Source organism: Schistocerca cancellata, chromosome 9 (assembly GCF_023864275.1).
Source record: "Schistocerca cancellata isolate TAMUIC-IGC-003103 chromosome 9, iqSchCanc2.1, whole genome shotgun sequence".
In the NCBI taxonomy this organism is placed as follows: Eukaryota; Metazoa; Arthropoda; class Insecta; order Orthoptera; family Acrididae; genus Schistocerca; species Schistocerca cancellata.
This window is the reverse complement of record NC_064634.1, coordinates 249,022,678-249,048,294: the sequence shown is the minus strand read 5'-3', so window position 1 is coordinate 249,048,294 and position 25,617 is coordinate 249,022,678. Positions and strand designations below refer to the sequence as shown.

General features: G+C 39.2%; 1 protein-coding gene across 1 annotated transcript in view; it reads left to right on the top strand.

Moving 5' to 3' along the window:
• Window positions 1-25,617, top strand: part of LOC126100187 (putative fatty acyl-CoA reductase CG5065) — a 149,248-nt gene that overhangs the window by 61,898 nt on the left and 61,733 nt on the right. Inside the window, exon 5 of the mRNA XM_049910746.1 lies at window positions 15,348-15,540. Coding sequence (XP_049766703.1) covers window positions 15,348-15,540 — 193 coding nt within the window. The remainder of the gene's footprint in view (window positions 1-15,347; window positions 15,541-25,617) is intronic.

The window sequence follows — 25,617 nt, the reverse complement described above, 5'->3', positions numbered from 1 at the left end:
CAATTCTTTAATTTGAGATGGAAGTGCATTTAAAAGCTTTATTCCTCAGTGGCTAACATGTTTCTGACTTCTAGTTTTTGCTACATATGGAATGTGGAAGTCTTTACAATGCCTTGTATTGTGATCATGGTAGCTTGAGTTGGTTTGGAGATCACAGTTATTTTCACTGATAATTTCCAGGCATTTAAAAATATATATCAATGGTATTGTCAGTGTCTTTAGTTGTCTGAATAAGGGTCTACAGTGAGTTTGTGGTGGGCTGTGTGTCATAATACGAATAGCACTTTTTTGCATAATAAAAATGTCATTTAGTCTTGACCTGGTTTTTCCCCAAAAACTTATGCCATAGCTTGCAACTGATTGGAAATAACTAAAGTACACTGTTCTAATACATTCCTTGCTACATACCTTGGATATTATTCTTAAGGCAAAACATGCTGAGCTAAGTTTCTGAGTAAGATATACACTGTGTTCATTCCAGTTTAAATCTTGGTCAATTCGCATTCCCAGAAACTTTGTGGTGCACACTTTTTCCATTTGTTTGCTATCCACCATAAGGCACATATTTTCCCCTTGACACTTGCTTCCATACTGTATAAAGTTTGTTTTCTTTGTATTTAATGTCAGCTTATTTGAATAAAACCATGACTGTATGTATGAGAGCATTTTTTCTGCTGTAGTACACAATGATTCTTTTATATCACTAATTATGATACTCGTGTCATCTGAAAATAGTAGAATTTTGGCTGAGCTTTCTGGAGCCTGCATACCATTGATATAAATTAGAAATAACAATGGGCCCAGAATGCTGCCCTGTGGAACACCCATTTCAATTTGTTTTGGTTCAGATATGAGTTTAAAATTGTGAAGATTGTTGAATGACCTCAGATCAACAACTTGTGACCTGGTTTGCAGATAAGATTCAAACCATTTTTTAACAATCCCCCTGATGCCTGTTGCTTCAAGTTTCCCTAGTAATATTACATGGTTCACAGTATCAAAAGCTTTGGATAAATCTAGATTAATTCCAAAAACCTGTTTATTTGACTCCAAATTACTTATATTTCTGTTGTGTAGTCCAATATGGCTGTTTCTGTACTGTGCCCTGCTCGAAAATGATGTTGTTGTTGTTTTCTTCAGTCCTGAGACTGGTTTGATGCAGCTCTCAATGCTACTGTATCCTGTGCAAGCTTCTTCATCTCCCAGTACCTACTGCAGCCCATATCCTTCTAAATCTGCTTAGTGTATTCATCTTTTGGTCTCGCTCTACGATTTTTACCCTCCACGCTGCCCTCCAATACCAAATTGGTGATCCCTTGATGCCTCAGAATATGTCCTACCAACTGATCCCTTCTTCTAGTCAAGTTGTGCCACAAACTTCTCTTCTCTCCAATCCTATTCAATACCTCCTCATCAGTTATATGATCTACCTATCTAATCTTCAGCGTTCTTCTGTAGCACCACATTTCGAAAGCTTCTATTCTCTTCTTGTCTAAACTATTTATCGTCCATGTTTCACTTCCATACATGGCTACACTTCATACAAATACTTTCAGAAATCACTTCCTGACACTTAAATCTATACTTCATGTTAACAAATTACTCTTCTTCAGAAAGGCTTTTCTTGCCATTGCCAGTCTACATTTTATATCCTCTCTACTTCGACCATCATGTTATTTTGCTCCCCAAATAGCAAAACTCCTTTACTACTTTAAGTGTCTTATTTCCTAATCTAATTCCTTCAGAATCACCCGATTTAATTCAACTACATTCCATTATCCTCGTTTTGCTTTTGTTGATGTTCATCTTATACTCTCCTTTCAAGACACTGTCCATTCCATTCAACTGCTCTTCCAAGTCCTTTGCTGTCTCTGACAGAATTACAATGTCATTGGTGAACCTCAAAGTTCTTATTTCTTCTCCATGGATTTTAATGCCTACTCTGAACTTTTCTTTTGTTTCCTTCACTGCTTGCTCAATATACAGATTGAATAACATCGGGGAGAGGCTACAACCCTGTCTCACTCCCTTCCCAACCACTGCTTCCCTTTCATATCCCTCCACTCTTATAACTGCCATCTGGTTTCTGTACAAATTGTAAATAGCCTTTTGCTCCCTGTATTTTACCCCTGCCACCTTCAGAATTTGAAGGAGAGTATTCCAGTCAACATTGTCAAAAGCTTTCTCTAAGTCTACAAATGCTAGAAACGTAGGTTAGCCTTTCCTTAATCTAGCTTCTAAGATAAGTCGTAGGGTCAGTATTGCCTCACGTGTTCCAACATTTCTACGGAATCCGAACTGATCTTCCCCGAGGTCGGCTTCTACCAGTTTTTCTATTCATCTGTAAAGAATTCATGTTAGTATTTTGCAACTGTGACTTATTAAACTTATAGTTTGATAATTTTCACACCTGTCAACACCTGCTTTCTTTGGGATTGGAATTATTATATTCTTCTTGAAGTCTGAGGGTATTTCACCTGTCTCATACATCTTGCTCACTAGATGGTAGAGTTTTGTCAGGACTGGCTCTCCCAAGGCTGCCAGTAGTGTCTACTCCCAGGGCCTTGTTTCGACTCAGGTCTTTCAGTGCTCTGTCAAAATCTTCATGCAGAATCATATCTCCCATTTCATCTTCATCTACATCCTCTTCCATTTCCATAATATTGCCCTCAAGTACATCGCCCTTGTATAGACTCTCTATATACTCCTTCCACCTTTCTGCTTTCCCTTCTTTGCTTAGAACTGGGTTTCCATCTGAGCTTTTGATATTCATACAAGTGGTTCTCTTTTCTCCAGAGGTCTCTTTAATTTTCCTGTAGGTAGTATCTATCTTACCCCTAGTGAGATAAGCCTCTACATCCTTACATTTGTCCTCTAGCCATGTCTGCTTAGCCATTTTGCACTTCCTGTCAATCTCATTTCTGAGACGTTTGTATTCCTTTTTGCCTGCTTCATTTACTGCATTTTTGTATTTTCTCCTTTCATCAATTAAATTCAATATTTCTTCTGTTACCCAGGGATTTCTACTAGCCCTCATCTTTTTATCTACTTGATCCTCTGCTGCCTTCACTACTTCATCCCTCAAAGCTACCCATTCTTCTTCTACTGTATTTCTTTCCCCCATTCCTGTCAATTGTTCCCTTATGCTCTCCCTGAAACTCTGTACAACCTCTGGTTCTTTCAGTTTATCCAGGTCCCGTCTCTTTAAATTCCCACCTTCTTGCAGTTTCTTCAGTTTTAATCTACAGTTCATAACCAATAGATTGTGGTCTGAGTCCACATCTGCCCCTGGAAATGTCTTACAATTTAAAACCTTGTTCCTAAATCTCTGTCTTACCATTATATAATCTATCTGAAACCTGTCAGTATCTCCAGGGTACTTCCATGTACACAACCTTCTTTTTTGATTCTTGAACCAAATGTTACCTGTGATTAAGTTGTGCTCTGTGCAAAATTCTACCAGGTGGCTTCCTCTTTCATTTCTTACCCCCAATCCATGGTCACCTACTATGCTTCTTTCTCTCCCTTTTCCTACTACCGAATTCCAGTCACCCATGACTATTAAATATGCGTCTCCCTTCACTATCTGAATAATTTCTTTTTTTTCATCATACATTTCATCAATTTCTTCATCATCTACAGAGCTAGTTGGCATATAAACTTGTACTACGGTAGTAGGTGTGGGCTCCGTGTCTATCTTGGCCACAATAACACGTTCACTATGCTGTTTGTAGTAGCTTACCCACACTCCTATTTTTTTATTCATTATTAAACCAACTCCTGCATTACCCCTATTTGATTTTGTATTTATAACTCTGTATTCACCTGACCAAAAGTCTTGTTCCTCCCGCCACCGAACTTCACTAATTCCCACTATATCTAACTTTAACCTACCCATTTTCCTTTTTAAATTTTCTAACCTACCTGCCTGATTAAGGGATCTGACATTCCACGCTCCGATCTGTAGAACGCCAGTTTTCTTTCTGCTGATAATGACGTCCTCTTGAGTAGTCCCCACCCGGAGATCCGAATGGGGGACTATTTTACCTCCGGAATATTTTACCCAAGAGGACGCTATCATCATTTAACCATACAGTAAAGCTGCATGCCCTCGGGAAAAATTATGGCTGTAGTTTCCCCTTTCTTTCAACTGTTCGCAGTACCAGTACAGCAAGGCCGTTTTGGTTAGTGTTACAAGGCCAGATCAGTCAATCATCCACACTGTTGTCCCTGCAACTACTGAAAAGGTTGCTGCCCCTCTTCAGGAACCACACATTTGTCTGGCGTCTCAACAGGTACCCCTCCATTGTGGTTGCACCTACGGTACGGCTATCTGTATCGCTGAGGCATGCAAGCCTCCCCACCAACGGCAAGGTCCATGGTTCTTGGGGGGGAATTAAACATTATGTTTTGCAAACTGTTTGCTTTATTATCAACTTCAAAAATTCTTTGTGTTGTCAATGTACTTTTTAATGGAGCATCATTATAACTCTAATAATTTGTCCACAGCAGCTACTGGCAATTTAGCAACAAATCTCTTTGCTCTGCCCACCTTTGCTTTTACTGCACTCACCTATTTCATTCCAGTATTCCTTACATTAACTTGCACTAACTGTTTTTTATGTTTTTTATTGATTTCATTGTTGCCTCCAAAGGTTCACTGTTTCCTTTAACCAGATCAATATTGTCAGTAATATTATTATTATCATTCCATAAATTACTCAGAAATACAGTTAAATTCTTGTTTATTCCCATATTTCTTACATAACTAATAAATTTCGTACTGTCTTTCCTCCACCACTCAGGATAAACTCTTTTACATGAACCTGCCAATTTTTTTCACATTTCCTCTTCAAATTGTCCATCCCCAACATCTATCCAAGCTATACAAAGAAAAATATTATTCAACAGTTCACTGACAGCTTTGTTCCGAATACTTTCAGTAACCAAATTACAGGCCTCATTTGACTTCGTATTCAAGGCATTCAATTTTTATTATTTCCATTAACTTAATTAAATTGTCTCTTCTTCTCCATCAAGACCATTATTTACATTATAAGTTTTACCATTAACCATATTTTCACTCTTGGTTTCAACACTATCCAATACTTTGTAGGAAAAGACAGATTGCTACTTATCGTGAAGAAGACATGTCAAGTTGCAGACAGGCACAATTATGAAGGTGATTTGAAAAGTTCTTGGAACGGAATAGAAAAAAATTACTTCCATCACTGAAACTTTTTTTATTTTTCAGTGTAGTCTCCTTGTAGATGAATGCACTTAGTCCAACAATGCTCAAGTGCCTTGATCCCATCTTGAAAATGAATTTCCTCCAGGCCTGCAAAATAGTTATCAACTCTGGCTACCAATTCTTTGTTTGAAGTTAATCTTCATCCTCAAAGAAAAATTTTCAGTTTGGGGAAGAGATGGAAGTCTGACCAAGCCACATCAGGTTAATAAGGCAGGTGTGGCAACAATTCATGTAATTTTGCCATGGCAATGGCACATGTGTGCGGGCACACATTGTCTTGATGGAAGATGACTTTCTTCCTTGCTAAACCTGTCCTTTTTTCATGTATCTTTTGTTGCAATTTGTCCACGACGTTAGCATAGTATTATGCAGTAATTGTTTGCCCAGTGGGGAGATAATCTACAAACAGAATCCCCTTCGCATCCCAGAAATCTTATGCCAGGACCTTCCTGCCGAATGAATTATTGTATCCTTCTTTGGTGATGGAGAATCTGCATGTTTCCACTGCTTTGACTGTTGTTTTGTCTCTGGGGTACAGTAGTGCACCCAAGTTTCATCTGTGGTCACAAACCAGTGCAAGAAATCTTGTTTGTTTCTTCTAAAATGGGCCAAACATTGTTCCAATATGCCCATTCTCATGCATTTTAGATCCAGAGTCAAGAGTTGCGTCACCTATCTTGCAGATAATTTTTTCATTTCTAATTCTTCAATTAAATATGATATACCCTTTCAGATGACATCTGGCAACCACGAGCAATTTCACGGACTTTCAATCGGTGATCCTTCATGACCATTTTGTGCACTTTTGCAATGATTTCTGGAGTAGTGACACATTTTGGCTGACCATTGTTCAGATCATCATCTAAGCTTTGTTGATCAAATTTAAATTCATTTGTCCACTTGGTAACAGTTGAATATGAAGGAGCAGAGTCCCCCAGTGTATTCTGGAAATCAGCATGAATGTCCTTTGTTTTCATACCTTTCTTCACAAAGTACTTAATTACTGCTCGAATTTCAATTTTTTTTTCCACCTTTGCAAATCACTACACTGGAACAACAACAGAGCCATGTCACAGATACAGCTATCTTCCAAGAGCATTGACATGGCAAGTGTTTACAGGAAACAGTCCAGTGATTCTGAAAACTTTTCAAACTACATTCATAAAAGACTCTCACATAAAGCTTTTGCCACACCCTTCATCAGTATAAAACACACACACACACACACACACACACACACACACACACAAGCTAGCACACCTCATGTACACATGACTGCCAACAGCAGCATCTTAGGCCAGAATGCCACATCACGTGGGATGCAAACAGTAATTTGGATGGGGCAGAGAAGGGGAAGGGACAGTAGTATATGGGTGGGGAACGAGACAAATGGTGTCTGGGGGAATGTGCAGGGAACTGACTGCCAACAGGAGCAGCATCAGGAGGTTGTGAGGTGAGGCAGGGAGGTGGGAGAAAAAAGGACCCAAAACTGCAACGAGTGGGGAGAGACACACAGGTGCATTGGCTGTACACATTGTTCATAAACCCGTCAGTTGAATAGTAGCACCTGTGTAATCATCTCACATGTCAGAGAAAAATGAGCTTTGTCTGTCCATAGGCTGTTCAACTTCAATCCTTGCGAGAAAGTGGAGAGTGAAGTCAACACGTCGTTGTTTGTCCTGTGGTATGAGCTGCTGTAACACATGGATCTTGTATAGATACTATTTGAGAATGGATTGAAGCAACTTTAGTACAGTGGACAATGGGATGTTCAACTGCTGTGATGCAGCTCATGCACTGCCTGACCCTCAGGAATTATTTGCAGTGTTATCTGCCATAGCAGCAACGATTTCATCAACCACCTGTGGTGTAACCAGTAACCGGAGTGATGCCCAGTTCATCTGAACTTCTTCATCATATTCTGCACAGCAAGTGGAGAAAGAGGGCCCTCCCATAACCCTTTTAGCTGGTGATATCCTCGAAGCGCAGCTGAGCATTACTGGTGTTTTGATAATAGAGCTTCACCCATAATGCCCTGCTCCTTTTGTCCAAGTGTCAAAAGTGCACTGCAACTGGTCAGGTGTGTGAGACCATGAATCATGATGGCCATAGTTGGAACTGGATGGTGGTGCTGTGACACATGGATATCATGCACCCCATACTCTGGACATTAATGCTACCACATTTGGTACTAGTACAGTATGGTAACTAGTTTCCATGTTATAATGAGTTAAATAGGGAAAGTTTAATTATAACCACCCAGTATTTGAAGCTCATCTTGAATACTTTACTTTTCAAGAATTTTAAATAAAGCAATCAGAAGTGAGACTGGGTGGTAGTTGGTAGTGTCAGACCTATGACCTTTTTTATGCAATGGTTTAACAAAAGCACATTTTGGTCTGTCTGAAAAGATGCACTGTTTCAAACAGCTACTATGTATGTGGCTGAGAATCCTTCTTATCCATTGGGAAAAAGCTTTTAGTACTCTGTTGGAAATGCCATCAATTCCATGCGACGTTTTATTTTTGAGTGAATTTATTATTTTCCTAATTTCAGTAGGAGGGGTGCGTTGAATTTCAGTTTTATCAAGTTGCTTAGATATTGCCTCTTCCATGCACAGCATTGCATTTTCTAATGATTAACTGGATCCTGCTTTCTCTAGAACACTCAAAAAATTATTATTAAAAATATTTTCTACTTCTGACTTTTTGGTATCAAACTTTTCATTGAGTTTGTTATAAACACAGTCTTCCTGTGCTCTCAGTTGCCCTGTTTCCTTTTGAACAATATTCGAAATTGTTTTAATTTTATTATCAGAGACGCCAATCTCAGACTAATTGCACATACTCCTGGGCTTTTTAATAACTTTTCTTAACACAGAGCAGTAATTTTCACAATGGTTGACTGTTTCTGGATTATTAGTCCTTGTAGCTATAAGATACATTTCCCTTTTTAGGTTACAAGATATTTTTAACCCTTTAGTAAGCCATGGGTTTTTAGAGAGTGCCTTATAATTATGTTTCACTGTTTTCAAATATACTCATAAAGGTATAATGAAACAGGTTAAATTTTAATTTAGCATCTAGTTCCCTGTACACCTCCACACAGTCTAATTGTTGCAAGCTTTTCCTAAAATTTGTAATTGTTAAATTGTTAACTAAGTGTACTATTTTGGAGGACTGTTTCGCATTAGTGTATGGAGCTATGTCATATATTGTAACTAGCCGTACATCACAATGAGACAGACCATTCTTAACAGAAAAAGTTTTTGTTTGATTGAATTTGTCTTGGTTTATAAAAACATAATCTGTCAGTGTGCTGCTTTCCTGTACCACCTGAGTAGGAAAATCAGTAACTGACATCAAATTGAGAGAACCAAGTAATATTTCAAGGTCAAGATTCCTATTGGACTCTTTCAGAAAATCTACACTGTAATCCCCACAAACAATAATTTGCTTCCCTCTGTCTGAGAGATCGAACAACAAAGAATCTAAGTTTTTCCAAAATAGTTGAAATATTCCCAATGGGGAGCTATACACAGCTACAATTATAAAAGTGATGACACATGACACATGACACATGAACTGATGCACTGTTCTGGTGTGACATCCAAGTCTGCTTTTGCACAATACGGGCCTCTTCCTGAATCCCTCAAACATGCTAAAATTACCCAATAGATCTCCTTGTTAACCATGCAACAGGCAGTTCAAATTCCTGATGGAAAATGCCTTGTCAGCCAAAAAAACACAGCCATCACCTCCTTGATTTCTGACTGACTTGTGCATGATGTTTTTGATGAGTCAATCCTTCGCACACCCATTGCAACAGATGCACCATTATTTCAACATCACAGCTATAAACCCATATCTCATCTCCTGTTATGATGTTCTTAAGGAAGTTTTCACTGCCATTTACACTGGCTAGCAGTTCTTGACTGATTTCAGCATGGTCTGTTGCTTATTTTCAGTCAAGAAATGCAACATGCATTGTAAATTGACATGATGGATCACAAGACTGTCATTAAAAATTTGAAGACATGATCCTATACTGATGCCTAGTTTGTCAGCAGTTGCTCAAACAGTGAAACAACAATTTCCCCAAATCAAAAGAATTTTCTCAATTTGGTCCTCTTCTGTTAATGTGGAAGGTTGTCCAGGCCTGAGATCTTCACAGGCTGACATTCTGCCATGTTCAAAACTCTTAAACCAATCACTGCACTGCATGCAACTCATGCTGTCCTCCATGTCTGTTTCAATAAGTAATCAAAACGTTTATCTAAAAATGTTGTAAAGTTTATAGCAAAATTTCACACATACATACAAACACACAAATTTTTCTTCAAGTTCTTTCATTGTTACACCTACATTACTAAGAAATTGTTCCAGAACTCGGAAACCGGGACCATTATCAGGTTACCTGCATAACAACTTCCAGGAACAACAAAGATTTCATTTTCAATGTTTTGGGTCATTATTGACCAAACTTAAAATTCTGTCATTAAGAGATATAATCTTATGTTAGAAATTTCACAAAATAAGACAAGTATTAAAGTTCAAAACTGTGTGTTTCTCTTGAAGCAGTATAAGTGATACTGCACAAATACCAAGACTTTACTCATCCAGATTTTGAGAAAAAGAGATTGCTTAATGACTTCCAGCAAACTCTACACATAATCTCAAACTTCTACAAAACTTTTTCTCACTGGCTTACGGAATGATGAAAGTAAAAATTTAATTGGTCACTATGTTTTCACTATTCATGCAGTAAAACTTCAGCATCAAACACAATATTTTAATTTATTATTTCTTTACTATTAACTCTATTTGCAAAACACTTTGCAGACAGTACCTACATACATCATTGAATGTGCCTGCAAAATTATATCATTGTATAACATATAGGTCATAAACATTGAGCACTTGCTTTTGCTTAAAATGTTGCAAAAATAACCCAGATTACATTCATCCAGTGTTTCACAAGGAAGTTCGATTCTTTAAAAAATTGGGGGTTTACTGATTGTTACTAATCTGACAAACAGCAGGTGTACATGTTTATTTCAAAGGTTATGGCTTGGTGACTAATGGCCACAAAGAAATGAGACTAATGACAATTTGTTGTCTAAAACTGCCACTAGGTGTGCTCAGTAGCAGCAGTGGGTTCAATTATTCACACATTATTTCAGAAGTTCAGTCTTTTTTCAAATACCTAATCTAAAAGTAACTATCTTTTTCAGGCTTATTTCCAGATGAGGAATGCATATATATATATATAAAGAATGATGATGAGACTTACCAAACAAAAGCGCTGGCAGGTCGATAGCCACACAAACAAACACAAACATACACACAAAATTCTAGCTTTCGCAACCAACGGTTGCCTCGTCACGAAAGAGGGAAGGAGAGGGAAAGACAAAAGACAAAAGACAAAAGGATATGGTTTTTAGGGGAGAGGGTAAGGAGTCATTCCAATCCCGGGAGCAGAAAGACTTACCTTAGGGGGGAAAAAGGACAGGTATACACTCGCACACACACACATATCCATCCGCATATACACAGACACAAGCAGACATTAAACTCTTTGTCTTTAAATATGTCTGCTTGTGTCTGTATATGTGTGGATGGGTATGTGTGTGTGTGCGAGTGTATACCCGTCCTTTTCTTCCCCCTAAGGTAAGTCTTTCTGCTCCCGGGACTGGAATGACTCCTTACCCTCTCCCTTAAAACCCACATCCTTTCGTCTTTCCCTCTCCTTCCCTCTTTCCTGATGAGGCAACAGTTCATCGCGAAAGCTTGAATTTTGTGTGTATGTTTGTGTTCGTTTGTGTGTCTGTCGACCTGCCAGCACTTTCATTTGGTAAGTCACATCATCTTTGTTTTTAGGTATATTTTTCCTTCATGGAATGTTTCCTTCTATTATAACCAAATATATATATATATATATATATATATATATATATATATATATATATATATATATATACTTGTAACATGATGCTGGACATTGGAAGACGCTTCACAATGAAACAGTAAAAACATGAACAGAATGAGTGAGGCAGCAATGTGTGGTTGTTTGCTGATGATGCTGTGGTGTACTGGAATATGTCACCTTTGAGTGACTGTTGGAGGATACAAGATTACTTAGACAAAATTTATAGTTGATTTGATAAATGGCAGCTTGCTCTGAATGTAGAAAAATGTAAGTTAATGCAGATGAGTAGGAAAAACAATCCTGTAATGACTGAATACAAACATTGGTGATGTGCTACTTGACACAGCCACATCAATTAAATATCTATAGTGGCCAGCCCAAAAATAGGGCTTCAAAGTCATCTCACCATCTTAGAGCATTTCCAGTTTTTTTTATAGCTATAACCTCAAATGTTCATAAAAATTTAAAAAAACATTGGGCAACTCTATTTTTACTCTAGAATTGATGGAGTACTTTTCAAAAGAAAATTCTCACTAGTTGCTAAGGGGGGGGGGGGGGGGGTGGACTGACGTTACAAGGAATTTTGGAGGAAAATAATATTTTACTTCAACCTTTGGTAGTAGCAGAATCGCCAATGTAATTGGACTAAAAAAAAAACGAACATCCTCAAAGATTACAGATCCATATGCTACACCTTTTATTTCAGAAACGTAAAAGTATTCTGAGACAAAAAAACAAAATATTATAAGAGGTGTGAAACTGCTGACTACGTAGTGAAAAATGTTGTCACTGATTATTTTTTGTTCTGTAGGACTTCAAAGAAACTTTACATGAGAAAATTGTTAAGAAAGCTACAAAATTATTTTTGGTAAAATTTCAGACATCATTATTGTATCATATCACGTACAGAGGCAAATTGCTTCTGCAATATTCCTTGTGCAGAAGCATGCCAGTCACTGTAGGCTGTTGCCAAGAGTTTTGTTCGGACAGCTTGCTTTAATATGACCAAGAATATTCCCTACTTCCCAAAAACATTTTACTGGCAGCTAATGCATATCCTTTGTCATTGCATCCATCACTCAAAATGACAATATACACTATGCAGCAGTAATTGTAGTTATTTTGAGGCCAATATTTTCACTGAAGTCAAGCAAAATATTTGTTTGAAAGGTTTTATGAGACCTAAGTTTTATCTAAATTTGCTGCAAGCCTATTATTCTCAGTATGCAATATGTGTTTTGTACACAAAAACCTCGTTCTTTCTACTGCAATGTCTCTGTCTTGTGTTACAAATTTCGTCCATCATTACAGTTTCTGAATTAAAAACCAAGTGGGCAGAGGAAATAGTGCATAGAAGTGACTGGCCAGAATAATTAGTTTTATCATGGAAATTATGCTGCATTTCTCTATCCATAGGATACTATCCTCTGTCATACTAAAGTAATACAATTCTACATTCTAGCTTTTTGTAAAAGTCATCAAATATCATGGACTTCTATGCTCTTCTTGGAGAATCAGAATAGGTGCTGGGAATGTTCTGATCTAACTGCACTGTTTACATATACACTCGATACAGAAGCACCACAATGTTTTGTCATTTTATGAACTGCATTACCCTTACAATGAAACAGCCAGTAAATCCTTCTACGAAAAAAACGAGTTATATTTCGAGTGTAGAAGTGAACTGAATGCAGTAAGATTATATCCGAATGTAAAGACATTCAATATAGGTTTTTAGGAAACACTGTTATTAATTAATGCAGAATTGACAGTCTTATTTTAATTGACAGTTACTTTTGAGTAAACTAATTGCTACCACTTGTGATAAATTTATCAGACATTTACTGTAAGGGATAAACATTCACAGTATGTCCTCTATAACTAAATGAACAGACAAACATTTAAAACAAGTCAGCTTCTTACATAGGGTCTTCTGGTTCCGTGTCTTCAGATTCACTGTTGCTTGTTTCAGCCAAGTGTATCATCACAGATTCCACTATGGTGTCTCTGAAATCCTGGTTCAAGAAACCAGTTTTATGCAATGCTTCTGCACGTTTTACACACCTCTCCCAGTCCTGCTGAGTAACATGTTAGCTTCTCGACATCAGCAAGTTTCAAAGTAGTATTTCTTTTATCTACTTCTAACTTTACTTGGGCCCATATCAATTCAATGGGATTATACTGGCAGTGATATGGTGGTAGACATACCACTTGGTGTCCCATTTCGTTTGATAGTTGATGTAATTCATAAGTCTTTTTGGCACCTATGATTTCTTCCTTAGACAGGAGTTCAGCCTTCATTTCATTGACTGAAAATGAAACATTCTTTCTCTTTAACCACTCCATAATATCTGCCTCATGCCAATTTGAACATGGCAGCTTTTCTATCTGAATGGGGTGGTAGCTGGCATTATCCATCATGATAATTGACCCTTCTTCCAGTGCAGACAACAGTCAAATAAACCAATTCTTAAAAATTTCTCCATTCATTTCTGAATGGTAACCTGATTGGCAAGAACTTTTCCCATCACGAAAACTAAGTTTGGCCTGGTATGAAGCCTATGGTTAATGAATCAGCGTGGGCAATAATTAATCGGCCACCTCTACCAATAGGCACTTTCAAACCGCCATTTCCTTTGGAGTTGTGCCATATATACTTATTGGTGTGGTTCTGTGAAACTCAGGTTTCATCAAAATACACTACAGGCCTCGTGTCTTTAGCACACAAGAACTGCATTGTACACGAAAACTTAGCTCTTGCTGCTGCAAGTCTTGGTGTTCCATGAAGAATTTCTGTCCATCATTACACTTCTTGAATTGGGAACCAAGGGAGCAGAGAAGATGAAGACCAGAGGCCTCTGAGCCCAAGTAATTAATTTTTTCATGAGGTCAGCCTGTATGTTTTTAGGCGTTGGATCCTCTCCTCTGTCATAATATCCAAGTACAGTTCTATCCATGAGCTCTTTGTTAAAATCAACAAAGTTAATCGATTTCTGTTCACATTTGTATCCCTTTCTTGGAGAATCAAAACACTCATTCATGTCTGGAGATTCTGCCAATGACACAGATTTGATATAGCATGGTGACACTGAGCTTTCTGCTTCTCTGACTTACTGCACAGCTAATGGTACCTACATGGCAACAAAGCTGAGAGGCAGTCAGCTCACAGCCCACAGCCCCTGCTCGCAACAGGCAGCGGCCGTGACCTTGAGAACTCTTCTTTTGTGCCAGTCACTCTAGGCATAACTTTGCAAAGTGATTTGAAATGAAACAAACGCATATATGCAGTAATAGGGAAAGAAAATGGTTGACTTTGGTTTATGGGGAGAATTTTAGGAAAGTAGGGCTCATCTATAAAAGAGACCACATACAGAACATTAGTGTGACCCATTCTTGAGTAGTGCTTGAGTATTTGGGATTCCCACTGGAATGGATTAAAGAAAGAAATCAAGGTTACCAGATTTGTCACCAGTAGGTTCTATCAATGTGTCAGTGCTACAGAGATGATTTCTGAATTCAATTGGGAATACTTGGAGGGAAGACAACGTTCTTTTCCCAAAACACTATTGAGAATGTTTAGAGAACGTGCTCTTGAAGCTGACTGCAGAATGATCCTACTGTCGCCAACATACATTGTACATAAGCACCATGTAGATAAGATAAGAGAAAGTAGGGGTCATACAGAGGCATATTGAGTGTTATTTTTCCCTTGTTCTCTCTGTGTGTGGAATAAGAGAGCAAATGACCAGTAATGGTACAAAGTATGCTCTGCTGTGCACCATACTGTGGCTTTTGGGATGTGTATGTAAATGTAGAAGTAAATGTAAACTTTTGCATGTTACACCTGAAGATGAGCCTGGGAATGTTAAACAACTAGTTAATGAAAATAGGGAAATATTTCATAAGTGGCTGATCACTGCATACATACTCATTACATAATTCTTTCAACAAAAAGCTTCTGACCAAGCACCTTTCCTAATGCTGCATCTTCCAGCTTCATGGAATATCTATTTCTGAAAGTTTTAAGAGAGTGTTCAGTATGTGTGTCATATCAAATTTTATTTTGTAGTATATTTAAGATCGTATTTCTAAAAATCTAATATTGTTATAAAATTTTATATAATTATAATATGTATCTTTGTTCCTAAGTGAAAGTATTTTTTTCCAGTGATTTCAACAGCTGAAGAACCATTTCCAGGATGGGGAGATACATTCAATGGTCCAGTTGGTCTTTTAATCGCTGCATCAATGGGTGTTGTACATGTCAGCTATTCACGTAGGAGTTGTGTGGCTGACTACATGCCGGTAGATATTGCTGTCAATGCTACAATACTTGCAGCATGGAAAAAAGGAACTGAAAGGTCTGAAATAATTAAAAAAAACTGCTTCACAAGATTTTGCTTTTATACATTTATCATTTAATGCATCACTAGAGAAACACTGAAATATTCCACCAGAATGTTAAAGAAGGAGAAGTTCACAAACTGACTGCAAACAGTTTAATGCTACAGATGTGATTGAAATACAGTCAGACAAATAAGTAATGTAAAACATCTAGTCTGTGAATAAAATTTAGCAATAAACAAAGGAAGAGTTGAAAGAAGTAGATACCTGTATGATAATCAAACAATGGAAAATCCAGGGTGGAATGTAACAATATTATGAAACGGAAAGTTGCTGCTCACCATATAGCAGAGATGCTGTTGCAGATAGGCACAACAAAAAAGACTGTCACAAATAAAGCTTTCATCCATAAAGGCTTTCATCAACAATAGACATAGTTGTCGAAAAGGCGAGAAGGCAAAAGACTGAGTGTGATGGTGGAATGATGGCTGTGTATAGTGCTGAAATGGGAACAGGGCAGGGGCTGGATAGGTAAGGACAGTGACTAATGAAGGTTGAGGCCAGGAGGGTTGCAGGAATGTAGGATATATTGCAGAGAACGTTCCAATCTGCACAGTTCTAAAAGCTGATGCCGGTGGGGAGGATCCATATGGCACAGGCTGTGAAGCAGACATTGAAATGAAGGATGCCATGTCTGGCAGCGTGTTCAGCAACAGGGTGGATCACTTGTTTCTTGGCCACAGTTTGCCAGTGGCCATTCATGTGGACAGGCAGCTTGCTGGTTGTCATGCCCACATAGAATGCAGCACAGTGTTTGCAGCTTACCTTGTAGATCACATGACTGGTCTCACACGTAGTCCTCCCTTTGATGGGATAGGTGATGTTTGTGATCAGACTGGAATAGGTGCTGGTTGAGGGAAATATGGGACAGATCTTGCATCTAGGTCTGTTACAGTGTTATGAGCCATGAGGTAAGGAGTTGGGAGGAGAGATTGTGTAAGGGTCTATGAGTATATTGTGTAGGTTGATGGATGGTGGAATACCATTGTGGAAGGGGTGGGAAGGATAGTGGATAGGACATTTATAACTTCAGGGCACAACAAAACCCTGGTGGAGAATGTAATTCAGTTGCTCCAGTCCTAGGTGGTACCGAGTTATGAGGGGAATGCTCCTCTATGGCCAGACGGTGGGACTTTGGAAGGTGGTTGGAGACTGGAAAGCTAAGGCACAGGAGATTTGTTTTTTTTACAGGGTTAAGAGGATAATTACAGTTTTTCCAGGCTTCAATGAGACTCTCGGTATATTTTGAGAGGGACCACTGGTCACTGCAGATGCAACAACCACAGGTGGCTAGGCTTTATGGAAGGGACTTCTTGGAATGAAACTGGTGGCAGCTGTTGAAATGGAGGTATTGCTGGTGGTTAGTAGGCTTGATATAGACGGAGGTACTGATGTAGCTATCTTTGAGGTGGAGGTCAACACTTAGGAAGGTGGCTTTTTATGTTGAGTAGGACTAGGTGAAGCAAACGGGGGAGAAGTTGTTTAGGTATTGGAGGAATGTAGATAGGGTGTCCTCACCCTCAATCCAGATCACAAATATGTCATCAGTGAATCTGAACCAGGTGATGGGTCTAGGTTTGAGGGTTTCCAGGAAGGATTCCTCTAGTTGGCCCATGAATATGTTGGCATTGGATGGTGGCATGCAGGTGTCTATAGCTGTACCCCAAATTTGTTTGTAGGTAATGCCCTCAAAGGAGAAGTAATTGTGGGTGAGGATATAGTTTTGTCATGTATGAAATTAGAAATGTCCTGCCCACTATCCTTCCCACCCCTCCCACAGTGATATTCTGCCGTCCACTGAACCTACACAATATACTCATCCACCTTAACACAACCCATGCTCCCAACCCATTACCTCATGCCTCATACCCCTGTAACAGACCAAGATGCAAGACTTGTCCCATACAGCCTCCCAGCACCACCTACTCCAGTCCGGTTATGAACATCACCTATCCCCTCAAAGGCAGGGCTACCTGTGAAACCAATCATGTGATCTACAAGCTAAGCTGCAACCACTATGCTGCATTCTATATGGGCATGGTGACCAACGAGCTGTCTGTCAGCATGGATGGCCACCCACAAACTGTGGCCAAGAAACAAGTGGACCACCCTTTTGCTGAACATGCTGCCAAACATGACATCCTTCATCATTTCAATGAATGCTTCACAGCCTGTGCCATATGGATCCTTCCCACCAACACCAGCTTTTCTGAACTGTGAAGGTGGGAACTCTGCCTGGAATACATCCTATGTTCCTGTAACTCTCCTGGCCTCAGCCTTTGTTAGTCACTTTCCTCACCCAGCCCCTTCCATGTCTCCTTTTCTGCCCCCGCTACCCCTGCACTGGTGCTGCATTTTCCAGTGTGGTTTCAGTTGCCTGAGACTGCAGTCCAGGGATGTGTGTGAATTGCGTTAGCGCGTGCGCACCCATGTGTGTATGCGTGTGTGTGTGTGTGTGTGTGTGTGTGTGTGTGTGTGTGTGTGTGTGCGTGTCTATTGTTGATGAAGGCCTTTATGGCCGAAAGCTTTATTTGTGACAGTCTTTTCATTGTGTCTATTTGTTACTCGGCATCTGCGCTATATGGTAAGTAGCAAATTTCCTTTTCATAATATATGTACTATAAATGTTAGAAAAATGAATGTGTTTGAATGATAAAAAGTATGTGAAAGGGAGGAAATGAGAAACATGGAAGCAAGAAGGAAATGTTAATGGTATTGGAAGTGGCATGGTTAAGAGACAGAACATGGCGAATGAAAAGTTTGTAAAACTAGTTTATGATTAGGAAAGAGAGGCAGAAACTGTGAACTATGGAGGACTTTGCAGAATTTGTGACTTTCAGAGCTATTAAATTTGTTATCCATTATCGTTGTCATTTTTAAAAGCCCTTTTCAGCATGCAGCATGCTTGTTGAGTCCCTGTTAGTTGTGTCCAGGACTTAAGTGATAATGAAATGGTTGTGGGAACTCCTTTTGCAATGTCAATGAAGTGAGAGGGATAAAACTTCTTGATTGCTTAAGAACAGGTAGTGGAATGGAGTTGATTTCCAGGCACAATAGACCCATTGTAAAGGTAGGAAGTTCCTCAGGTTTAATTAGTTATTGACAGAATCTGACTGGGACTTATTTCTTCAAGCTTTTGCCTTACTAGAATTGGTATCTTACAGTTGGCTGGCTTTTTACCTAATTATGTAGCTGACACAAAGGCAGTTCAGCTTTATTCTAATTCTGTCAAATTTCTGCTACTTGTTATAGAAATGAGCACTACTGATGTCCATTATTCTATGTGCACACTACGATCTCTGTTATAACTCAATACTACTTTGCTGAATACTTATCCAACCAGACCACAGACTCCTTCGCCATATATAACTGGTTTCTTACAGATTGCCTCAGCATAAATTCACTCTCTCATGACTTCAACCACTGTCACTTCATAACTCCCTGACTGTCATTCTCCTGATGGCTGCTTCTAGGATGGCTACTCACTTATGACTCTTTTCTCCAGACTGAATTCTCTCTGATGCCACCCCTGAGCTACCACAAGGCTTCTGGAACTTTTCCTGTTTCTACAGGCATTGTGTCTCGCATATGGCAGTCTTTCCCTTGTGGCTCACAAGGCTCTGGAACTTTTTCAACACAAAGATATCTCTCCAGAGTTTTGAGTGTGATGGCCTTATCAGGATCATGACAACTATGAAATGTATACTTCCTCTTCATTACCAGTCCCCTAAAAGCTTTACTTTGGTTAAGCAGACAGCACATCTTATGCTGGCTGCTTGGCTTTAACACCTGCTTATGTCACCTTACCGCATTACACTTGTGTTAGTTCATGCAGTTATAATGACATCTTCATCCCTAGAGTAATTAATGAGCATTAAACAATGTGCCTTAAATATACCATCGTAAGAAAGGCACATACAAATTCTATTTGTCATTCAGTACATATTTTACATTCCAATATTACAGAGTATATACTTCATCATCTATTTTTTACATATACTTCATTTTTATCTCCCTGAGGATTCTCTTTGTATATTTATAGGTCCTCTGATCTCTCTCATTGTCCTAAAGGTAACTTTGTAGTATCTGTGGTATTTACCATGGTAGTCTTTACACAAAATGAGTGGAAACATTTTTCTCCTCCAAACTAATTGGAAAGAGTGTTGTACACGTACTTGCAACACACACAATACAAACAACAGTAATAAATTACAACTATTATCAGTAAACTTATATTCACACACATGGTTATTGGGTAGTGCTGTATACGAGGGTTGTTTTTTAAGTAAGGGCTGTTCGTGCGTATAGTCCCGTAATTCGCGCAGACGCCGCAACAAGCCACCGCGCCACTTGCCGGCATCCTTCCCGTTCACACTGATGCAAGTTGCAGCTCTGTAGCTGATGTGTACACATCACTGTGCTACTTTATAATGTTTACGATTATTGAATCGCCCGCCGCGTGCGAGACACGGTCAGTGATACGTTTTTTGACCGTGAGAAGCCTATCAGCTGCAGAAATTCATCATCAGCTAACAGAAGTTTATGGCTTGAATGCAATGAGTGAAGGTAAAGTGCATCAATGGGTTAGAGACTTTAAAAATGGCCGTCAAAACGTCCATGACGAAGAACGCTCAGGCTGGCCCTCTGTGATCACTGATGATTTGGTGGCTGCAGTTGAAACAAAGATTCGTGAGGACAGAAGATTCACAATTTCCCCTCTTTCTTTGGAATTTCCACAAGTTTCAAGATTGGTTTTGTACAAAATTGTGTCTGAAAACCTAAACTTTAAGAAACTGTGTTCTCAGTGGGTACCCAGACTCCTCACGGAGGACCACAAAGGGAAGAGATTTGCCACTTCATTGGACTTTTTGATTCATTATGAGGAAGAAGGGGATGACATGTTGAGTCATATTGTCACTGGAGATGAAACATGGGTATCCCATGTTGTTGTTGTTGTTGTGGTCTTCAGTCCTGAGACTGGTTTGATGCAGCTCTCCATGCTACTCTATCCTGTGCAAGCTTCTTCATCTCCCAGTACCTACTGCAACCTACATCCTTCTGAATCTGCTTAGTGTATTGATCTCTTGGTCTCCCTCTACGATTTTTACCCTCCACGCTGCCCTCCAATGCTAAATTTGTGATCCCTCGATGCCTCAGAACATGTCCTACCAACCGATCCCTTCTTCTAGTCAAGTTGTGCCACAAACTTCTCTTCTCCCCAATCCTATTCAACACCTCCTCATTAGTTACGTGATCTACCCACCTTATCTTCAGCATTCTTCTGTAGCAACACATTTCGAAAGCTTCTATTCTCTTCTTGTCCAAACTAGTTATCGTCCATGTCTCACTTCCATACATGGCTACACTCCATACAAATACTTTCAGAAACGACTTCCTGACACCTAAATCTATATTCGATGTTAACAAATTTCTCTTCTTGAGAAACGCTTTCCTTGCCATTGCCAGTCTACATTTTATATCCTCTCTACTTCGACCATCATCGGTTATTCTACTCCCTAAATAGCAAAACTCCTTTACTACTTTAAGTGTCTCATTTCCTAATCTAATTCCCTCAGCATCACCCGACTTAATTCGACTACATTCCATTATCCTCGTTTTGCTTTTGTTGATGTTCATCTTATATCCTCCTTTCAAGACACTGTCCATTCCGTTCAACTGCTCTTCCAAGTCCTTTGCTGTCTCTGACAGAATTACAATGTCATCAGCAAACCTCAAAGTTTTTACTTCTTCTCCATGAATTTTAATACCTACTCCGAATTTTTCTTTTGTTTCCTTTACTGCTTGCTCAATATACAGATTGAATAACATCAGGGAGAGGCTACAACCCTGTCTCACTCCTTTCCCAACCACTGCTTCCCTTTCATGCCCCTCGATTCTTATAACTGCCATCTGGTTTCTGTACAAATTGTAAATAGCCTTTCGCTCCCTGTATTTTACCCCTGCCACATTCAGAATTTGAAAGAGAGTGGGTATCCCATATCACTCCCGAAAGCAAGCGACAATCGATGGAATGGCGACACACAACCTCACCCATCAAGGTCAAAGCTAAACAGACGCTGTCAAAGCGCAAGATTATGGCAACTGTGTTCTGGGACCGGCGCAGTGTTTTGCTAGTGGACTTTATCCCACAAGGAATGATAGTCAACTCAGATGCCTACTGTGCAACTCTAAAGAAGCTCCGCAGAGCAATTCAAAACAAAAGGCGTGGCAGGCTGACAAAAGGAGTTTTGCTCCTGCACGATAACGCTAGGCCTCACACCTCTCAAAAGACTCGGGATTTGATTGATTCTTTTGGCTGGGAAGTTTTGGACCCTGCACCATACAGCCCCGACCTCGCTCCTAGCGATTTTCACCTTTTCCGGTACCTGAAACACCATCTTGGCGGGCAGCACTTCAGTGACGACAATGAAGTGAAAGTGGCCGTGAACTCTTGGCTGTCAGAGCAGGCGGTTGAATTCTTTGAAGTGGGAATTAAAAACTTAGTTTTACGGTATGACAAGTGCTTAAATAAACAAGGCAACTATGTAGAAAAATAGGTAAAAGTGTGTAGAATCAGAAAATAAAAGTTTTTTTACAAAAGTATTTGTATCTTTTTTTAAAAATAAAAACGGCCCTTACTTAAAAAACAACCCTCGTATTTTTTTCTCAGTGTAATTCATTCTGCTATTCAAGTACAAGTTTATCGGTATCTTCCAAATACTTACCTGTGACAAATGGTAATAATCCAAACTCATTAAAACTGATGGCCTGGGACAGATTCTCAGCATGTGCAACTGTCATGTGTCCCTCATTCAGAACTATGTACAATCTATGGGAAATGTTTTACTTATAATAATTTATCTGTGCACTTCTCATGCACATACAAGGACACGTTACAAATGTTTATTTATACATTCTGCTTTCTTTATCATTTTTGTTACATGATAATTAGCATGCTGAAAGTTTAGCATACAATTTCTAACTGGTATTTGTAAGTACATACTCTTTTCCTGGCTGTATATGTGTGTATTTTCCCTTTTAATTATTCACCTTAACATCTTATACATATTGAGTGTTGTATTCTCAGTTAACTGACAACATTACCAGACACAAATATATGTAGGTCCATTATCTTCAGAAGCAAGTAGCTGCCAACCTCTGAAACAGATACTGAGACTCTCACATTCGTGAGATCATACTGATTCAATCTTAAAGCTGAAAGTTCAGGATGGAATAACTGTCTCTGTCCACCGTCTGCCTATATCATGTTCCCTGTTCCTGTAACAGAACACACACACACACACACACACACACACACACACACACACCTTCCACCCCACCAACACACTTAAAGATTCTTTCCTCTTCTCTACTTCTCTCCCTTTCCTCCCATAACCCTCCCAGCACAGCCTCCTCACCTAATGAAGCTGCACCTAGCAGCCCTATCCTGTTCTCAGCCATGTCCCTGAATGCTCCCACAATCAGCACTAGCATCTGCCGCTGTCTCTACGCTGTTAACCCTCTCCCTGCTTGCCCCATGTCTCCTTCTTACCCCCACTACCCAACTCAAATAGACTGCTACTCATGTCTGACACAGTCAGGTAGTAGTGCACAGAGAAAAATCCCTTGTGTGTGTGAGTGAGATTTTTTTCCAATTGTGTCTGTCTGTGACTCAGTGGCTCCACTTTGTGACAAATAAATCTTAAATACTTAACTCTTTGCCCCAGATTTATTACATGTGGTAGCAAAATACCCTTTTGGGTATGCACTATGTCACTGATTCACAGTTCATGTTCAGTACCTACTTTGTTGAACAATAATTTGTTCAGCAATCATTATGAATGCAGCAAGCCTTTTTTAAACTGTCATCCGTGTCTTAATAAGTAGTTTGCAAATTTTGCTAATTTTGTAATTTTAGAATCCTGTTTCATAATAACTATTTGTTAGTTGCAACTAAATTTGCAGTTTGAATCAACCCTGACAGTGTGGTTTGTACTACAGCTTCTTCTTTTTTGGAGAGTATAAGAAGTTTTATGACCTGACCTCCTTTGCCTCTATTTGTCTTACAACAGGAAGCATTAGTCTTGTCCAGAGTTATGATCAGTCTCTTTCTGATTTATCCTACAGAGTTAAAGATTCCCCATTTTTGCAACTGCTGAACCAAATCTTTTGTGTGTTCCAGTTTCTTTAGATTTTACTTCACTTTGTTGCTTAATATAAGATTGCATTCAGTTCTACTAAAATCTACCTTATGTAAAATTAAGGAAAGGCAACCACTCAGCTGTAGTGGATTGATGCATAGGACACAGAAACATATAGCAGAAATTAGCATTTACACTAGCTTTCAAGCACTAGTTCTTTTTCTAGCAATAGCACACACATTCATGCACACACAACAGCACAGACACCAAAATGCACACTCCTGTGGCCACAGAAAGACTAATTATTGAAGCTTGATCAATGATAACAGTTGCCTTAGCTGATGGATGTAGGGAGGGGATAGGGAAGAATGCAAGGAGAGATGTAGGGAGAGGGAGAGAGGAGAACACCGAGAGGGATAGGGGGGAACAGAGAGGGGAAAAAGGTAGGGAGGGAAAAGAAGATAAACGTGAAGATGAAGAGGAAGAAAGTGAGAAGTAAGAGAAGGGAGAGGTGTTGTAAAGGGGGCAGAAGAGAGATGAGAGGAGAAGGAGTGGGAGAATGCTCACATAGAGGGGTGCAGGGTGGGGGAGGAAGATTGGTAGGAGATGGCAGTGCATGATCTGGACAGAGAAGGAGTGGTGTGGACAGAAGACAGTAGGGAAAAGACCAGTGCCCACAGGAAATATGTTCTCTGCAATGGTCTTGGGATGTCACATTAGTTCCCTTGTGCAACAAACATTGTGAATGATCAGCTATATCTGGGACCAGGTGGGAAATCAGTACATCAATAAAAGATACCCAGTTAAGTCCTTAAATTTGTCAAATGTTACTGAGAACATGAGTCAATTTAAAATGCAAGTTCAGAGAATCATGTATTAGAAGAGAGTATCCAAATGGCCTCTCCATTTTTGCCCCCTCTCAGTTCTTCCTTCCCTCTTCCTGGATCTCTTTTAGTTGTAACTGCTGCATTTTTTCATCGTGTTGTGCAGCCGTGAAATCATCTGGCTAAAGAGCTGCCTCTTTCACACTGTCCCTTACATCAGTCCTTTCCCATCTCCTCCTCACAACTATCATCACACAACTGCTATTAAGAATCGAGTATCAATAATTAGTCTTGCTGTGGCCATGGGTAAGTGTGTTTGAATTTCTGCATGGTTGTGTGTACATGAATGTGAGTACTAGTGCTAGAAAAGGTGCTAGTGCTCAAAAGCTAGTGTCAATGACGTTTTCTGTTCATTGTTTCTGTGCTCCAAACATTGATCCACTACAGGTTAGTGGTTGCTTTTCCTTAATTTTCTGTATGTTCCATCCAGGAATTTTCATTATTGTTAATGTCTTAACTTACTTAATTTCTATTGGCACTGTTGAGCTACCTAATTTTCCACTCTGATTATCTTATAAAATTTCTCTATCATAGTTTTCAAATTCATGTATGTTACAGTATTTTGTGTTGGTTTGTAATCTCCACCTCATCGTGATGGTGGTAACATATTCCTGGAGGTACCTCTATTTCCTGAATCTTCACAATGTTATCCATGATTCCTTGTACCTTCATTACACCACAGCACAATATATCGGCATACAATGAAACATTCTCATCTGTAAATTAAAACGACTATGGTCTACTCACTTCTGTTGGGACAGACTTTGTAAGTATAATACATTAAAGATAGGTCTTCAGTATATTCACATGCACCTTCATTATCTTGTTCCTGTCAGTTTTGATCATTACATTCAGTTAATCTATCACTATTACTTCATACAGTTCTCTAAATTGTGAGTCTGACTTCTTCAATTGACCTCTCCTCATTGTTACATTGTCTAGGAAAACTTTGTATTATATCTCTAATTATTTGGGATTCTGCATTCTGCCATACTGAGCTGTACTAGTT